Genomic DNA, 17,064 nt, shown 5'->3' on the forward strand with positions numbered 1-17,064 from the left:
GCTTTAGAGATGGACACGTTCATTATACGAATATGACAAAGCAACACATTCTAGAAGTTTCATATTGGAATGACAGGATAATTAGTGCCGACGATGAAATTTCTTCGGATATACTCTTTGGTCCAAATATGTAAGGCAGCTCGAATTTTGAGTTTAACTTTGACAATAATTTTGACTCACAAATCATGATCATTATGTCATCAAAGTTATACTGCTGGAAACCTCATCCAAATATGAATCCAATGATATATCTTTTATGGCATTTAACTCATATTATATTAGTCGAATACATGGTCAATGTTTTTTTGGCGCAAAGTTCATGGTCAAAGTTAGAATTCAGTTTCAATGTTTGTTTGACAAACTAGCTAAATGGTTGTGCATTGGTACCGGTAAAAGAAAGGGCTAGCTTGGAGGACAGTCATATGAAATTTAAAGAATTATTTCTTTGATTCATTCTTTTTTGTTCGCGCTAAGCACCTTCCTATATTACCGCTACTTAAAACAATTAGTTAGTAAAATACATAATTACATACTTCTAAACCAAAAACTGTAACAAAAATATGTTCAATTTTGGATTTCAGCCAAACAAAGAAAGAGCAAGTGCATAATCTGGTGACATGCCTAATAACAAAATTAAAGAGAAAAATGGAAGAAAACAATATAAGTAAGAAAAACAGATAATCAAAATACATGCTGCCAAAAAAAAACTTGTTTACACTGTACACAAACTTACTTTTGCTGCATTTGTACTCCCATATGCTGTGAAGTGATAGGTCTTGGGTTCCTCTTCCTCACAGGCACGTGATTTTTCTTGTATTTTTTTTCCTAAAAACACAAACGTCGGTTTGAATCTCCGTGCAAGATCAAACGGTCCATGAACCAACAATGAGTTCGCCAAAAAAAAAAAGAGTCGCATGAGCTTTTGCAGAGCCATAAAAGAAAATCATCCTGACATGCCAAACCGTGCTCGGTCCACAAATTAACTATGAGTTTGCAAAGGAAAGAAAATCTTAAGCTTGAGCAGAGCCTACAATAAGATAACCGTCCCAACATGTCGAATGAACATCCGTGCAAGATTACACAGTCCACAAAATTGATGACGATTTTGCAAAAGAAGAGTCACCTGAGCTTAAGCATAGAAGTTTCTAAATCTCCGCGCGATAGATATATAGCTGAGAGCTGTAAATGATGGGGTTGTGTATCCCGTCCATGATTCCATCAACTCTGCGTCATGGATGGTATGCTAGCTCCATTTAAAACTGAGTGGGCTATGCATTTCCTGGCATCCCTAGTAAATTGCCTGCTCAATAAACAGAATGGACTGCCGATTCAGTCGAACGGCATGCCATCCTTGGATCTGGATCTCAAGCTCTCGCTCTTGACTGGACATGTATATTGCCCAAGGATAATGTTCGATCGATGATTGCTGTATAACTCATCTTTGCTACATGAAAAACAAGGATATATATATGTAATCTCACGATCATTTCATAATTAAATTATGTTTGAATTCAAATAAATACATTTCTATTAATTCACTACGTAAAATTTGACATATGAAAATAAAAATATAGGCCATAAGACGAGAAAATTTGTAGTTTATGTGTATTTTAGACTATGTTTTTATGTTTTAATTTTACATAACATAAAATATTTTTTACGGCAATTATATATTTGCTTATGGTCGCTTTTTGCGTCGGAAATAAGACAAAAACTTACGGAACATAAAATTACGATGCATTGATGGTAAAATAGAGGGGGGTGAAGAATAACTATTCCTCACCCAGGATGACGAATAGCGCGATATATATATATATAGGAAAAATCCATCCTACCACCTGGGGGTAGTTACCTCACATGTCTCATATACTACCATAGGGTAGTATATATTTTACTTTATTATTTTAAGTATGTTCATGTACTATATATAAGATACTCCAAAGTGAGTTACGTGAAAAAATTGCAAGTTGGCCCATGATTTTTATTATATTTGTGAAATACATACATATTTGTACGTAAAAAGAAGCATACTTAAAATATGATACATACTATCAAAAAAGTAGTATATATACTACCTAAACATTCTTATATAGTACATACTACGCGTACATACTCTCCGCTTTGATTGATAGTACATACAACATACAAAACTCAAGTGGTGGTAACCACCACCGGTGGTAGATATAGTGTTACTATTCATCACTCAGGGTGCAGAATAAGTTATTCTTCACCCGAGGTAATCTTACGATCATTTCATAATTAAATTACGTTTGGAATTCAAATAGTTATATTTCTATTGATTCACTACGTAAAATTTGACATAAGAAAATAAAAATATAGGTCATAAGACAAGAAAATTTGTAGTTTATGTGTATTTTAGACTATATTCTTACGTTTGTAATTTTACATAACATAAAATATTTTTTACGGTGATTATATATTTTCTTACGGTCTCTTTTTGCGTCGGAAATAAGATAAAACAACTTACGGAACGTAAAATTACGGTGCATTAATGGTAAAATAGAGGGGGGCGAAGAATAACTATTTTTCACTCAGGGTGACGAATAGCGCGACCATATATATATATATATATATATATATATATATATATATATATATATATATATATATTTCGTGTCAACAACTTGAAGAAGAGCTGCCCTTGTTTTGTGCTTGTCTCTGCACAGTTCGTTTTCCACCATTTGGGCATTACTGGATTCAGGTAAAGTGTCGTGCAACATTTTGTTTCTTCTGAAGTTCAGTGTGCTGCAGCGTTGATCCATCACTGCATTTCCGTTAGCTGCTGGGATTAAGGAAAGCATCACTTTCACCTGATTTGTTGGGTATTACTGGATTCGGGCATAGTGTCCTACTGCCCTGCAACATTTTTACCTTTTTTTGATGTTCAGTGCGCTGGAACATTGATCAATCACTGTACTTTCCTTAGCTGTTGGTGTTGGGATCAAGGAGAGCATCACTTTCACCTGATTTCTTGTCCTCGATGTGCTTGACAGAAACCTCTGTCAGTTTCAGACTGCCTCCTTCCTGCCCTGGAGGAAGACCTACATCAGATCCTATGATGGCACCAAAAACTCAGTACAAAGCAAGTAGAGATTATGATTCCGATTCCAAAATCAAGAGCTCGGACACCAAACAAATGAAACCGATCGATCCCCGGCTACCCACACACACCTGCTGCTCCATTGCAGCAGCACATGCAAGATTCAGGTAAAGATGCAGAGAGCCTCCCCCCTCGTGTGTTGATGCTCCGAGGGCCTGAGGCCAGGTGCGCCGTGCGCCTGCCATGTGAACATGTACTACGCAATCTCCCTTTTTATCTGGCTCCTCTCTTATTAATGCCTTGACACTATATGAGGTAGTGGCAACATGATTCAGAAGATGCTGATTCCACCCATGTATTGACAATGAAGAATGGAGTTAGGGCCGCGGCGGGCCTGGGGCCGGAGCACCGGTGCGCACATGGGGCCGATCGATCATCTCGGCCGCCATGGCGTGAAGCGCAGGCGAGCCTGGACGTAGTAGTAGATGATAAGCAACTCTTGTCAATGGAGTGGGCATGGTGCATCTGTACATGCGTATGCCATGAGCCATCAGAAAGAAAACGGCTTTTCTTAATGCCAGAGCAGTTGCATTTTCCCCAACACTCTTGTGACCTGCTGCCGGTGCCTTGGCCTGGAACAGTTTCGGTTGCTGAACTGTTAAGCGAAGGGGGCATCTGAACTGTGAAGTACTACAGGCTACTGTTCTTCAGTTGCTTAATTGGTTTCAGTTTCTGAAACAATGGAGGCAGGGGAATGCAGAGACACGGATAATGGCGCGCACAAACAGCATCAAATGCCTAAGTTTTTGCATTGGAACAATCCTTGGTGTTGTACAAATTACAGATCCAGCTAGCTGCAACCTCTTCCCCTTTCTTCAGCTAAAACCGAGAAGAAAGATCGGGAGAACGCAAGAAAGGAGAGAGGAAAAAAAAGAAGAAGGAAGGAGGAGATCCCCGCTCCCCGTCTGAACTCATTCTTCAGAGCGAGGGAGCAGCCAGCCGGCCGTCGCCTCATCTGCAGAGGATCTCGGTCTCGGAGGAGCAGGAGCGGTCGCACATGTCGGCGGCGGCGCCGGCGGAGTCCTTCTTCCCGGCGGCGACGAGGCGGAGGATGCCCTCGAAGGCCTCGACGTCGCAGGGGATCCGGAGCGCGCCCTCGTGCCGGAACCCGAACTCCTCCTCCGCCTCCCGGAGCAGCTCCTCGAAGGCCCAGTGGCCCAGGTACTCGGTGGGGATCACGAACCGCCGCATCTCCTCGCCCACGTACACCGCGAAGGACCCCTTGGGCACGGCGCCGCCGCCGTTCTTGCCCCGGCCGCCCGGCGCCACCGCCATCCGCTTCCACCGCTTTAGCAGCTGCTGCAGCCGCACGATGTCCCGGATCTTGTTGCTCGCGCCCCTGCCCCGCTCCTCCATTGCCGCCGATTGATCGGTCGAGCGGGCTGCGGCGGCGCTGTGTGGCTGGGCGCTGCTGGTTGATGGTTGGCCTCGGTTGGTTTGGCTGGTGCAGAGAACTGCGGCGGGGGGTGTATATATAGAGGAGGGAGCTCGGCGACCTCTCGTGGTTGCCTGCGGCTCCGAGCCCGCCTCCTCGTGACCTCTGAGTCTCTTCGGTTTGTTTATCAGTTGCTCAAATCGATGCACCATTTTTTTTCTTTTTCTCGAGGCAATTTTTTTTTGCAAAGGTCTAATGCACTATTATTGAGGTATAATAAGGGTTTGTTTGTTTAGCAGGGTTTCGAAATTGCTAGAGCATAAAAGATCACTTAGGAACAACTGTCATGGCAATGTTAAATTCCGCAACCCCGCAAAAAAAAAGTTAAATTCCGCAAGAACTGAGAACAGAATTACATATAGTAAATGGGTGTGCCCAGGTCTTAGTCGATTGAAATTTAATCAAGTTTCAGTCAAGTGACATTAACATGCAAAAGGGGAAAAAAACTGAAAAGAAAATTTTGCACAGATTTTAATGTAAGATCTCATGGCTATAGTATCGACTGGGACTTTTTTGAGAAATACGCTCAGGGGCGTATCTTTTCATTGATAGGGGAGAGTAACATAAGAGCTTGTCCCTTGCCGTACACATGCTGGAGGCAAAAAGGAAAACAGAGTGAGCATCGGAAGGGGTTGCTCAGCCCCTACAGAGGTTCATATTACAGGAATGATGCTCTCGAGCCCTGTGGCTCCAGCTCTAGCCGAAAGTCTTGCCTCGTCTTTGATTAAAGTCAGCAGGTTGTCGATGGGGACTTGTGCATCATCGAAAATCTTCCCATTACAATGTTTCTAGAGCAACCAAGCGGTTAGAATGATAAGTGAGTGAAGTCTTAGTCGATCGAGACTTAGCAGGACTGATAGTAAATATTGTTTGGTTGCACCAAAAGAAAAGGCAACAAAATATGTAGAGTGTTATATTTTTTTAATGAACCAGAGTGTTATAAGTAGACGCCCTACTTGTCAATTGTCATGACAGAAATAAATGAAAATTTTCAATGAGGTTGGACTCGATGGATTTTTTTCCCTTTCAAAAAGTTACCTCCTCCTATTGTTTCTTATCCTATATAAACAAAACAAGGTTTATACAAGAAAATATTAGGAAACAGAATCCTCCACAATTTCTATGAAATTCTTTTGAACCAAACAGGCCCTTAATGAGAGGAGTGGTATGTGTTATAATGTCATACTCCATCTATAACTTTTTATAAGATGTTTAGCAAAAGAAGAAACTGATAGTGACATTTATTTATTTTTCACTCATGTAAAATTGCTAGCTATTGGGCCACCGCACAAGCAATTCTTTCAGCCTGTTTTTCAGCCTTTTCCAGCTGTGATGTGGAGAATGGGCTTCTACAGTTTTCTCCCCTTGAATTCTGTGATGATACGGCGGTTACTAAAAAAATACTCCCATTCTTGTTGCACTGAATGCTATGCTACAAGAGAACAAGTCCTCTGCTCATTGAATGAGATTCCAAAAGCTCTGCTGCTTCATCAGAGTGCAAAGATCAGACTGAAACCACCCTCACAGTCACTTTCAAACTGCAGGATATTACACGCTTGCTGGACAGTAAAAATCTGCGTTTGAACCATCAGATCTCTGAATCACCTGATGTCTCATTTCATTGGTTTACTTATTACTATTTTTCAATTATTGGGATCCAGGAAAATTTAACTGATTGTGTGCATCGTGAGAGCCCACACAGGATATGCGCTTCAAATACATTAGAAAAACATATACTCCTGACATATATGTACAACTCATATGAACACGTAGCTAGGGCTAGATTCACAAACCGTGCTCAGTTCTGAAACTATTTCTTCTGACATATGTGTACCTCGATCGCCCCTGAGTATTTGGCTCCTAGCATACGTGGAAAGGAAAGTTTAAGACTGGCTCAGGCTCAGGGAATCCTTTTGCCTTACGTGTATCCAACTAATGGACGCCAAAAACAAACTGCTGAGGCAGAATGAAAACAATGGTAGAGCTAAAACAAACTGCTCACTTGATAATTTAATCTGTTAGCCTGCAATAATGCAGATCTAAACTAACTAACAAGTTTCTGGGGCTCTCAACTTGCCATCTAGGTGCATCAGCAGACTGATTTGATTAGAAAATCCCATGTCCCTCTGACTGCATTAGTACTTTATCATTACGTCTAGCTTGATGAAGACTTGCTCTTTTCAGCTTCAAACTGTGTGCCATGCATGCATGGCAGTTCTGAAGATTGTGGAGGGGAGCTGGACGCCTGCATGTGAGGAGGAGGCCTCACATGGCATCATCAGCAAAGTCTTACCTCCTAAGCAAGAAGGGGGAAATAAAGCTTAGGAAGTACAATACCTCTATTTTTTTTAGATACTAGTAATAGTACTGCCTAAAGATGCCTGAAATGCACATGATTACATTAACTCTGATGATAATAAGACTTCTTGTTTTTTTTATATGAAGGTGTAGAATGATTCCAGGAAATGCATGGGTCTGATGAAGTGTGTGAAAGCAATTAATGAGATATTATTCCTTGATTGTACCAACCTGTTAGCTAGGCCCCTCATTTGGCCAAGTGCTCTTCCCAAGTTCATGTGAGCATCGATTGACTATTTCCTAGTATTCCAATCGAGGTTGCAAGTACAATCCAACCCAAGTTGGTGAAGGATTCCCTCCCACCATGCAATCATGGGCAAGAGGGCCAAATAAGCATCAAGCACAAATCAGCATCCAAAGACACACAATCAATTTAGCTTGAACTACCATATGCATATGATTTGCAGCAATAACATTAGGTGCAAGCAGCTGGGCAGATCATGGACTTTCGGGAAGGGGGCAGCCAAATCCTTAGGAGTTCCTGCTGGGTTTGCATGTACTGGTGGTTTCACTACAGTGTCTAGACATTGCTGTAATCTAAGATTCCCTCGCGATCTTGATGACAATATCTTCGTCACAGTGTTTTAGGATGCTCCCAATGCATCATATCTCAAGCTTTTTTTTTTAGAAAAGGAGGAAGACCTCCGGCCTCTGCATCTGGGCGATGCATACATCCATTTTATTAATTATTCTTAAAAGACCTTACAAAGAAATACAACAGTAAGTCTGAAGCCACCGTCTAGGCAACATCTGTTGCTACTCCTATTCATTTGATGAAGGGATGCTAATAGTCTGGGCCTAATACCAAACAGACCTCGCAGTCAAACCTAACATCTAAGACCTGAGTTCCCATCCAGGACGCCTGCCGGGTATGGGTCACCCACCGGTCCGGCGCACTCCTCAACCAGGACGCCTGCCGGGTATGAGGCCGCCGCAGCCACCTGCCACCAATCCATCTTCAGAGATGTACTGCTGCATCTACCTTGCCCGGTCTAGCTGTCGTCGACGCCACCACGATGCCAGACAACGCCACCATCCTGCGCTCGTCCATCAACACGCGCCCAGCAGCGAGACCCCGCTGCTCCATGCCGCTGAGACCCGCCATTGTCGACGTATCAGATGCAACGCCGCTCCTCCTTCGCGAACACCACCTTCTACCACTAGTCCTATCCCCTCGACCTGTAGATCCTCTGCACTCCCAACCGAGCCCCAGTGCCCCTGACGACACCTCCAGGAAGGTCACGACGCAAAAAGCGCCGCTGCCGCCAGATCCGAAAAGGACTGAAGGTTTTCACCCGGCCAGGGATCGGGGTGGGTAGATTGGGCCCTCAGCTGCGCCTTCATGAAGGAAAGCGGTGCCCATGAGCGTCGCCGCCGCCGGGCCGGCTAGACTGGCCAAGGTTTCCCCCGGACCCAAAGTACACCACCAGAGCTTACCAGCACCGGAGCTTGCAGCCGCAAACCACCAGGACGACGACAGAGGCAGCAGGAGAAAGGGGAACCTCCAGATCTGACGCAATGGAGAACCACGCCATGGCCGGACTCCACCAGTGACCCGCCACCCGCGCGGCCGAGTACGCTGGCCAGCGTCGCCTGCAGACGTCTCCAGCCGCCGGACGCCGCCGCCTCACCGATAGGGCCGCCGCCCAAGGATCCGTAGGCCACCGACGCGATACTCCAGCCCGCAGGCCGACGAGATCGATCCGGGCGCCGAGATCCCCGCCGCCACCTTCCCCGGCGTCCACGCGGGCTTTTCCGGCGGCCGTCTCCGGCGGCGGCGAGGGACGGAAGGGGGATGAGGGGAGGCGGGCGGCGATAGATGGGATCGCCCCCGAGTCGCCAGGGGCGACGCGAGGGCCGCGTGAGTTACCCTCATACAAGCTATATCGTATAGATTAAATTTGTGTGTACATACAACTTCTGTACTGGCTTTTATCTTAGTGTTGTAGTATCTAAAACTGCCATCACTTGTCGCGTTCTGTTCTGAGAGAAAAAATATTAGTTCTCGTTGTTTCGGTGCTAAGAGTTATATCTAGATTAAGATATGGTAAAACTCTACTTCCTCGTGAAATATGGTGCCACAACGGGTTTTTGCCTAGAGAAACCTTTAGATATACTCCATCCGTCCCAAAATAAGTGTCTTAATCTTTTATTTTGGGACGGAGGGAGTAGTACACAGTGGAGTTGCTGGGACTGTCTTTAGTTTGGAGCACTAACTTTTCATTTGTTGCAGAAATCGTACCCCTCGCACCTGAAATTCCTATAAAATTCGTGTGTTCGAAACATAACCAGCCTTTTTGTTGCTACATAGAAATTTGATAGGGGTTTGAAAAGAAAAGAGGTGCTTTCAAGACACATTAAAGGAAAATTTCATGAGGCCTAACACCTTTGCTAAAGGAAAATTTTCATGAGGCCTAACATCTTTGCTAAAGTCATGTGGAGTGGGTGTGTAGGAAAGTAATCTACTGAAATATTGGCGATCTCATTTCTTCGATCCAAGTTAAGGGGTCAGTGAGGAAAGATCTCACAAGTTGAAATTATACTGTATATACAAGTTTCATTAAAAAAAATCTTCAATACAAAGAATCCTTGATATGCGCTAAAATTTAGCTATGGGTGGCGGTAATATGTTTTATAATCACAGTACAAATTTCTGTCATTTGCACTTTGATATGAAACCATTCCATCCAAAGAGCCATTTATATGTATTCGCACTTGGAGGATTAAGAAACTGATTGGGATTTGAATGTTGAAGCATACTCGGTCAAGCTCCGATTCAAACTAGAGATTTTAGTACTATAGATAGATTGGTATGGGGGACTATTGTCGTACGGTAGAAGGGAAAGATTCGGCGACGCAGATCAACCACCGTAAAATTTAAAACCGATCACATCTGATACCTTAATCCAACCATAGATTAAGCATGGCATTGTTTTAGGCGTTCCCTTGGCAAGTTGGTAGACGACGTTGATCAGCTAGCAGCAGCTCATGCATGTGAAGCGATCATGCAACCCCTCTCTCTCTCTCTCTCTCTCGGCTTTCTATGTTTGAGTAGTATGAGAGGACGGTACGGCTGTTAAAAATGGTATGAGGTACGGCTTTGTCTCGTTGAATCCACTGGAAGCGCGCACGCGTTTGCTGTTTGGACCACACCACTCTGCGTCTACGTTGATCTTTGTCATTTGGCTAGCTAGCTAGTTAATCTTCTGGTCATGTGAGCATTGTCCTGGAGCTAGCCTCGACCTCAGATTTTTTTTTACTGTCGCCGGGGTTTTTTTGGGGTCCACCTGATGGCCTGAACATGAGTAGCAACGGGCATAGGCAAGCCTCGGCTGCGAGCAGCGAGGTGAGTGGTCTCAACACCACTTTTGCCAGCTGAGATAGTATTTTCTCTAGATGATGTTTACATTGAACCACTCACACTCCAATCAATGCTGCTTTCAATCAATAACAAAAAGTAAAACCTAAAATTATGTGGTGTGCCCAAGGTTAGATATGGCAAGATGGGGAGAGTGGATGTCTACCGTGCACTGGAGGTCCCTTGCGTACACTGGCGTTTCAGCCAAGCCCAAGTATACATCCCCCACCCAGGGACCAGCCCAACGAACCGACAACCTCTCCCATTACCAATGCGTTGCCCCTTCGGCCGTAGCCGCCCTGTGGTTGTCTATGTGGTTGCATCGATCCGCATGCTGCCGCTGCGTTGCCTATTCGGCCGCGGCGCGCGGTCCTCGTCGTCGCCACGACGTACACGATGCCATTGCGTCACTCTTTCTGGTCGCATTGCCATGGCATGCAATCTATTTTGTCGTTCCCGCGCGTCGACTTCTATATGGTATGCGTCGTCAGGGCCGGCCCTGTGTTTCGGTAGGCCCTAGGCGAACTCGACGACATGGGCCCTATGTCCTAAGTCCTAAGACAATATATATGTATGCGTGTGTTATATATATATAACTTATTAAAAATAACTTTCAATCACACATCTTTAGTTTAAAATATGAGTATAATAATTCAAATGACTCCATCGAGAACAATAATAACCAAATTCGAACACACTCCATAAAAAACAATGATACTAAAAAGATCGCAAAATGAAACTAACACGACATGATTACCTCAAATAAGAACGAAATTAGACTGACTCCATCGACAACAATAATACTTCAGTGCTTCAAAAAAAGTTTCTTCGGGCATTTCTTGATGCGAAGTCATTAAGGGCACAATCTAGAGTTTTTAGATCACTTTCTTTCTTCTTCCTCTCTTTTTCAGCACCCGGCAATTGCTTCTTCTTAGATAACATGGTAGGCTAATGTCTTAAAATCATGAAGAAAAGGTCAAACGAGCATACAAAAAATTAGAAATTTATAGATCGGATGATTGAAACCCTAGACATGTTACATAGAATGACAAAAAATTGATAGATTGGATTACAATACGTACATACTAAATAAAGAATAAATAAACTACTGAGATTGTCAAATTAAGGTTTGGGGATGGACAGGAACATGGATGTGTACTTCTTGACTTCCAGTCGAATGCGTACTTGTATAGGCATTGCCGTATTGCCGCGGTGCCGCCGTGCCGGATGCCGGATGGCCGATTGGCCGGGCTTCCGCCTGCCCGCCGGACTGCTTTGTGGCGGCGACGGCGAGCCGGCGAGGTGAGGGCGACGTGGCAAGGGCCAAGGGGCAAGGCGCCGAGCGAGCGAGAAGACCAACGGGCTGGCGAGGGCGACGAATCTTCTACGAAGTAAACGTCGAAACGAGCGTGAGCCACGGCACCGCTTCGCCTACGCGTATCCATCAGCGATCGCTAGCTAGCTATATCTGGGCCGCCTAGCCCATCCTATTTCCTTTCTTTAATTCTTTTGTAATTTTTTACTTGCTTTTTGCTGGGCTATAGTATATGTATATACTTCATCATGTGCCCCCCCTCGCCTGGGCCCTGGGCCGTCGCCCCGTCGCCCATGCCCCAGGGCCGGCCCTGTGCGTCGTGTCGCCTTCTTAGGTGGAGGAACGCCACCGTCCACGCACGGTCTTTGTCATGATGTTGGGTTCTTCTTCACCTACTTCGAGCACCGCCGCCGCTTCTGCCAGCGACCGACGTGGCTCCCACGGGTTGCCTCTGATTCTGCCGCCTACTTCGTCGTCCACTTCTTCGTCTTCATTTTGCACCAGCTCACTTAGCTTGGAGCATCGCCGCCGCACTCCTACAGGCGACCTACGTGGCCCCCATGGGCTGCCTCTTGTTTCGCCGCCTACTTCTTCGTCCACCTCTTCATTTTTGTCCTGCACCAGCTCACTTAGTTTCGAGCACCGCTGGCGCGCTCCTATCGGTGACCTATATGGCCTCCACAGGTTGTCTCTGGTTACACCGTCTATTTCATCATCCACCTCTTCGTCTTCGTCCTACACCAGCTCATCGCTAGCGTAGTCGCCATCTTCCTTGATCACTTCATCTACTCCGACAACCGCGCTCGACATCGGCACCTTCTACCAGACGTCGACTGGCGCCGCAAACGTGGTCGAGTCCTCCTCTGTTGGCCCCTCCGACATGGCGTACAGCTCGTGCAGGTTCCCTTCTGCGGATGTGCGGTGCTGGCAAAAATTACGCGTGCCTTCGTCCACGACATATCCCCGGGCCTGGCAAGCTTGGTGTGGTGCCTCGTCAACATCGACTTCGCCCGTCTACGCATGCCATGTGCTGGCAGCATCAACACATATCTTCATCGAGGACGTGTCCCCGGACTTGGCAAACCCGGTGGGATGCCTCGTCAACACCATCACCTTCACGGCGCATCACTATCTCGACACCACTGCGCCCATGACTAACACGGTGCATCCTTGCGCCCGTGGCTCCATGGCAATTACCTTGACACCGGCCACCCCGACTCGACATCGACCATGGCGTCCCTCGCACGACTACCTCGACCACGGGTACACCACAGTACGCGCTCGGCTACATCGACATCACAAAGGACTACCACCTTGCTTGAGCAACCTCGCCGGTTTTCACTCTAGCCACGACTTCCGCGATGCATCAACCGTTACAACTGTGAGGGGATGTCCATCGGCTTATCTTCGGATTCTTCTCTTGTCTCACCGTCTGCGTCGCTACCGTTGTGACTGTGGGGGAAACACAAGATAGACTAGGATTTGCTATTCAGGTGGCGGCTCGGGTGACCGGCCGGCGGTTGCGGGCTTGGATCTGGGTGATCCTTCTCCCCCGCCCTCCCCCTCCATGGCCAACGGCACGAGGTGCAGCGACCTCTTCCGCCCCCACCATGGCTCCTCACTATCACACCACCAGCACCCTCCTCATCCCTTCCCCACTCTCGGCTGATCCCCAAGGCTGCCCCCTCTCTCATTAGATCTGGTCCGGACGATCACTCGACCGAGCTCGATACCACACTGCTTGTCTTAGATGGCCGGAACATATTGTTGGCCATCTCACACTTTGGTTGCAGCAATTGGATGTGCCCTGTGAAACCTGCAACATTTGACCATTGCAAGCGGCGGTATGGCAGTCTGAATCCTGAAGTTCTTGGGAGTGCAGGTGAGGACAATCCTAATTTGTTAGCTCCAGACAACCGACGAAAGAATATTGGTTTCCATTCCCGTGTTGCCAGTTTTCTACCCCGTGACAAAATTGCAACCTTCGAATAACCTTGTTAGTTCTAATAGGTTGAGTGTTTGTTGGAAATAGGGGGGGCGAGACCCATAGCTCCTTAAAAAAAGGTGTATTTCCTCTCAATCACTTGCACAAGCAAACAAGTACTTCCTGGTCAGTTGTATTCGTTTTGTTATATTTATGAGAACTGCCTTTTCAAACAGGAGAAGAACGGCTATCTTGCTTTTCTGAAATCAACATGAGCTCAGTCTGGAAAAATGTTGGATATTCTTGAAGAAATACTTGCGATGAAGGATAGCCATTGTTTGCATGCTTCCTCCCTGTGTAAGAATTTCATAACCATTGTATTGTAAGTATTGTAGTTAGCTTATTTTTTTGGCACATCCATAAACAAACCAATTTCTATATGATGATTTAGGGTGCATTTGGTTCCTAAGCCATCCTCTCAAGCTCCCATTTCGATAGTTGTGATCCCTGGGTCTGCGAAGCCAGGTTTGCAGAAGAAATTGGGGGGGGGGGGGGGGGGGGGGGGGGGGGGGGGGGGGGGGGGGGGGGGGGGGGGGGGGGGGGGGCTCAAGTCTGCAATCAAGGGAGTCTGCATGGTGGTCTCTGTTGTTTGAAGGCAAGGTGCTCGGGAATGAGCTACTGGCTAAATCGTTTGGTGATCTCAAGGATGTGCTCTCTGATGTGGGAAACGTGGTCGACGACAAGCTCTGACTACTACAGGCTCCAACAAGGTAGAATTAATTTAGTTGTGGTTTTATATTGCAAAACACGGTGAAATTAGAATTTACCCGAGTTTCTTTGTTTAGGTGGTGTTGTAGAAATAGCAATGTCGATGCTACTGTCAAATGTTTTGTTCAGTTCGTACGTGCTACTAAAGATGCACTCGATCTGCCTTTGCTCGGTTCCTGAAAATTGCTATGTTGATTTTGTTTTGAATTTGCATGCATGTAGATTGAATCCAAATGTCCAATGATAAGAAAATATTAACCTTTTATCAATAGAAGTGTACACCAAAATATCACCGATTTGCCAAGACTACAGATTTTGTTATTATTTTGGTTAATCGCATTAGATAATTACGGCTCTTTGGATTAGTCTTCAATCCTAATGCTTTGAAAATGCAAGCAGTAGTTCTATATACCTTCTAATCACTGGGGTGCTTGTGTTTTCCTTCGCAGTATTGTGATTATCTTCAATCTTTATCTTCAGGCTTCTATTCTGAACCAATAAACTTGAACAGCTACAAGAAGCATCTTTCCATGGAGCTTAAATGCCTTTTCCAATACATAGTTAATCAACCGACGAAAGGATTGGGTACTGAGCTTCTTGTACTTGAGGTTTGTTGGCTATGTCGAAACTTTCTTGCTGTCTGAAGTTTAAATTGATGTACCATGTAGAAACTCTTCAGCAAATGGCAAATGTACAGTACACTGAGAACATGACTGATGAACAGGATGCTATGTCAGGAAGTGAAACGTTGTGGCTTCAAGGAGTGAAGAAATTGGATTGGGATCAATGGAGTAAATCAAACAAGGATGCAACTCATGTTCGTGTTGGTAGTCATTCAGACATTTATTAACTCTGTAGTAAATAGTTCACATAGTAGAGCTAGCCGTGGTGCAGAGGCTAGATAGTTTTAGTATTCAGACTTTCAGTTGCTGCTAGCTCTACTCTGCTTTGTCCTTTCATAATGGCAATGTAGCAGCTGTGTGATACGTTGGCAATACGGAGTCTTCACTGCATATTACCTACCGGAACCGATATGTGTTTGTCGACATAAAATTTTAACCTAAATTTGCTATTCAGGTGGCAAATCCAATAATTTATGTACTGTATTTGCATTTTGCAAGATAATTTGACTGCCAAAGTGCTACATCGTATCTCACTGGACCTATTGAGTAAGTGGTAATTTTTCATTTATATACCATTCAGATTTCTATATGCACTGTTCATAGATTCCTTGCATTGTTTAGTTACCAATTTTCGTAAGGGTCATACTTACTGGACCATGGCACACCCTTCCAATGCAGGTTGCTTCCATGACCATACTTCAAATAGGGGTATATTAGTTTGCCTCTCATCATCAACTTTGGACCCTCTTTATGTGGGCATTTTTTCTCAAAGCGTACTTGTATAAAATAAACTGTATTTGGTTTTCAGTTTATATCTGTCCATGGTTTTGCTCACATCACAAATTTTGACAGCTAGACAGTTCCCGAGTTCGGTCCAACCGAAACACTGCATTTATCTTTCTCCATGAGTATGGTGGAACCCAACATCCATTCAACCTTTAAATTGGGGCTCCATGGCTACCAACCGATGGAGCAAGACTGGAGACCACCCTCTCCTCCTCCAATTTGGAGCTCCATGGCCGCCATTCAACAGGCGCACTGCCATCGTTGCCTCCTCACCGCCTCACCTGGGAGAGCACAGGCGCCAACATCGCCCACGACCCGCCGCATGTTCGATCAACAAACTGTAGTTCAATTAGGTCTGTTGCTCCTCTTACATGCAGAGCCTGGGAAGATCATGGTCTTCTCTCATTCTCTTGTGAACAATGTAAAATAGGGTCTAGCATATTGTACATGTACACGTATTTGTATACGTATGTAATTGTATTCTGATCATCTATATATTGAGACGTGAGGCTGGATGTTAGCCACCCACGCAAAACCCTAAACCCAATGTTTCAACTTGGTATCAGCTAGGTCAGGCCGCCGCCGCAGGTCCCTCGTGCCGCCGTCCGATCCTCTCTCCGCGTAGCCGCCGCTTCCGCTTGCTGCTTCACGTACGAGATTAATCCAGCCAGAGGAATCCATCCAGCTGCTTGCTAGCTAGCTAGCTAGCTTTGCCTGTACGCTGCGCCGCTTCCGATCGCTGCTCCCGCCGGTGTCATCTTTCGCGCCGCCGCCGCATCTTGCCCCAGCCGCCGCCGCGTGTCGTTCTTCTCCACGCCGCCGCAGCGATAGCCGCCGCAGCGATGTCGTCTTCCGCCCTCTCCACCGGCCAAACTGCCGGCGCCCTCGTCTCGTCCCCCGTCGCCATGATTCCCGCCGCGCTCACCGTCCCGACGATCTCCGTCCGCCTCGGTCGTCACAACTTCATGCTTTGGGGAGGCATCACCAGCACTGTCCTTGCCGGTGCCAACCTCCACGGACACCTCGATGGCACCAAGGCGGCACCGGCCAAAACACTCGTTGTCGGCACCGGCGACGCTGCTACCGCCGTCGACAACCCGAAGTACCACCAATGGTGGGTTCACGATCAGCGCGTCAAGGGGCTCCTTCTCACCTCCATGGATGAGGATATTGCATGCCAACTCATTGGCTACAAGTCGGCGCATGCGGTGTGGACAGCCGTCGCCGCCATGTTCGGCGCCCAGAGCCGCGCCAACGTCCGTCACATCCGGCGGCAACTTCATTCGCTGAGGAAGGACGATCTCTCCGCCGCGGAATACATGCACAAGATGAAGGCGCTTGCCGACATTATGGCCGCCGCCGGCTCCCCGATCCGC

At 46.2% G+C, this 17,064-nt stretch overlaps 2 protein-coding genes and 1 long non-coding RNA gene across 8 annotated transcripts; 2 read left to right on the top strand and 1 right to left on the bottom strand.

Moving 5' to 3' along the window:
• Positions 1–3,833: 3,833 nt before the first annotated feature.
• Positions 3,834–4,598, bottom strand: LOC125520937 (auxin-induced protein X15-like). The gene has a single exon (XM_048685979.1). The coding sequence runs from the start codon at positions 4,475–4,477 to the stop codon at positions 4,073–4,075; it is 405 nt and encodes a 134-aa protein (XP_048541936.1). The 5' UTR covers positions 4,478–4,598; the 3' UTR covers positions 3,834–4,072.
• An 8,511-nt stretch (positions 4,599–13,109) lies between these two features.
• LOC125522831 lies at positions 13,110–14,079 on the top strand. Its single transcript, XR_007289980.1, has 3 exons — positions 13,110–13,469; positions 13,598–13,868; positions 13,963–14,079. It is a non-coding gene; the product is annotated as an uncharacterized LOC125522831 (long non-coding RNA).
• Positions 14,080–14,109: 30 nt separating this feature from the next.
• Positions 14,110–16,106, top strand: LOC125524505. Of its 6 annotated transcripts, XM_048689545.1 has the most exons (6): positions 14,110–14,281; positions 14,760–14,887; positions 15,004–15,106; positions 15,401–15,448; positions 15,581–15,610; positions 15,755–16,106. In XM_048689545.1, the coding sequence occupies exons 1-6, from the start codon at positions 14,182–14,184 to the stop codon at positions 15,808–15,810; spliced, it is 465 nt and encodes a 154-aa protein (XP_048545502.1). In that variant the 5' UTR covers positions 14,110–14,181; the 3' UTR covers positions 15,811–16,106. The 6 variants fall into 6 exon arrangements, 4 of the variants coding, with proteins under 4 accessions (XP_048545502.1, XP_048545501.1, XP_048545503.1 ...); XM_048689544.1 differs by having other exon boundaries at positions 15,581–16,106; XR_007290777.1 differs by having other exon boundaries at positions 14,729–14,887; positions 15,004–15,448; positions 15,581–16,106.
• The last annotated feature ends 958 nt before the right edge of the window (positions 16,107–17,064 follow it).

This window comes from Triticum urartu, chromosome 7, assembly GCF_003073215.2.
Source record: "Triticum urartu cultivar G1812 chromosome 7, Tu2.1, whole genome shotgun sequence".
Lineage (NCBI taxonomy): Eukaryota > Viridiplantae > Streptophyta > Magnoliopsida > Poales > Poaceae > Triticum > Triticum urartu.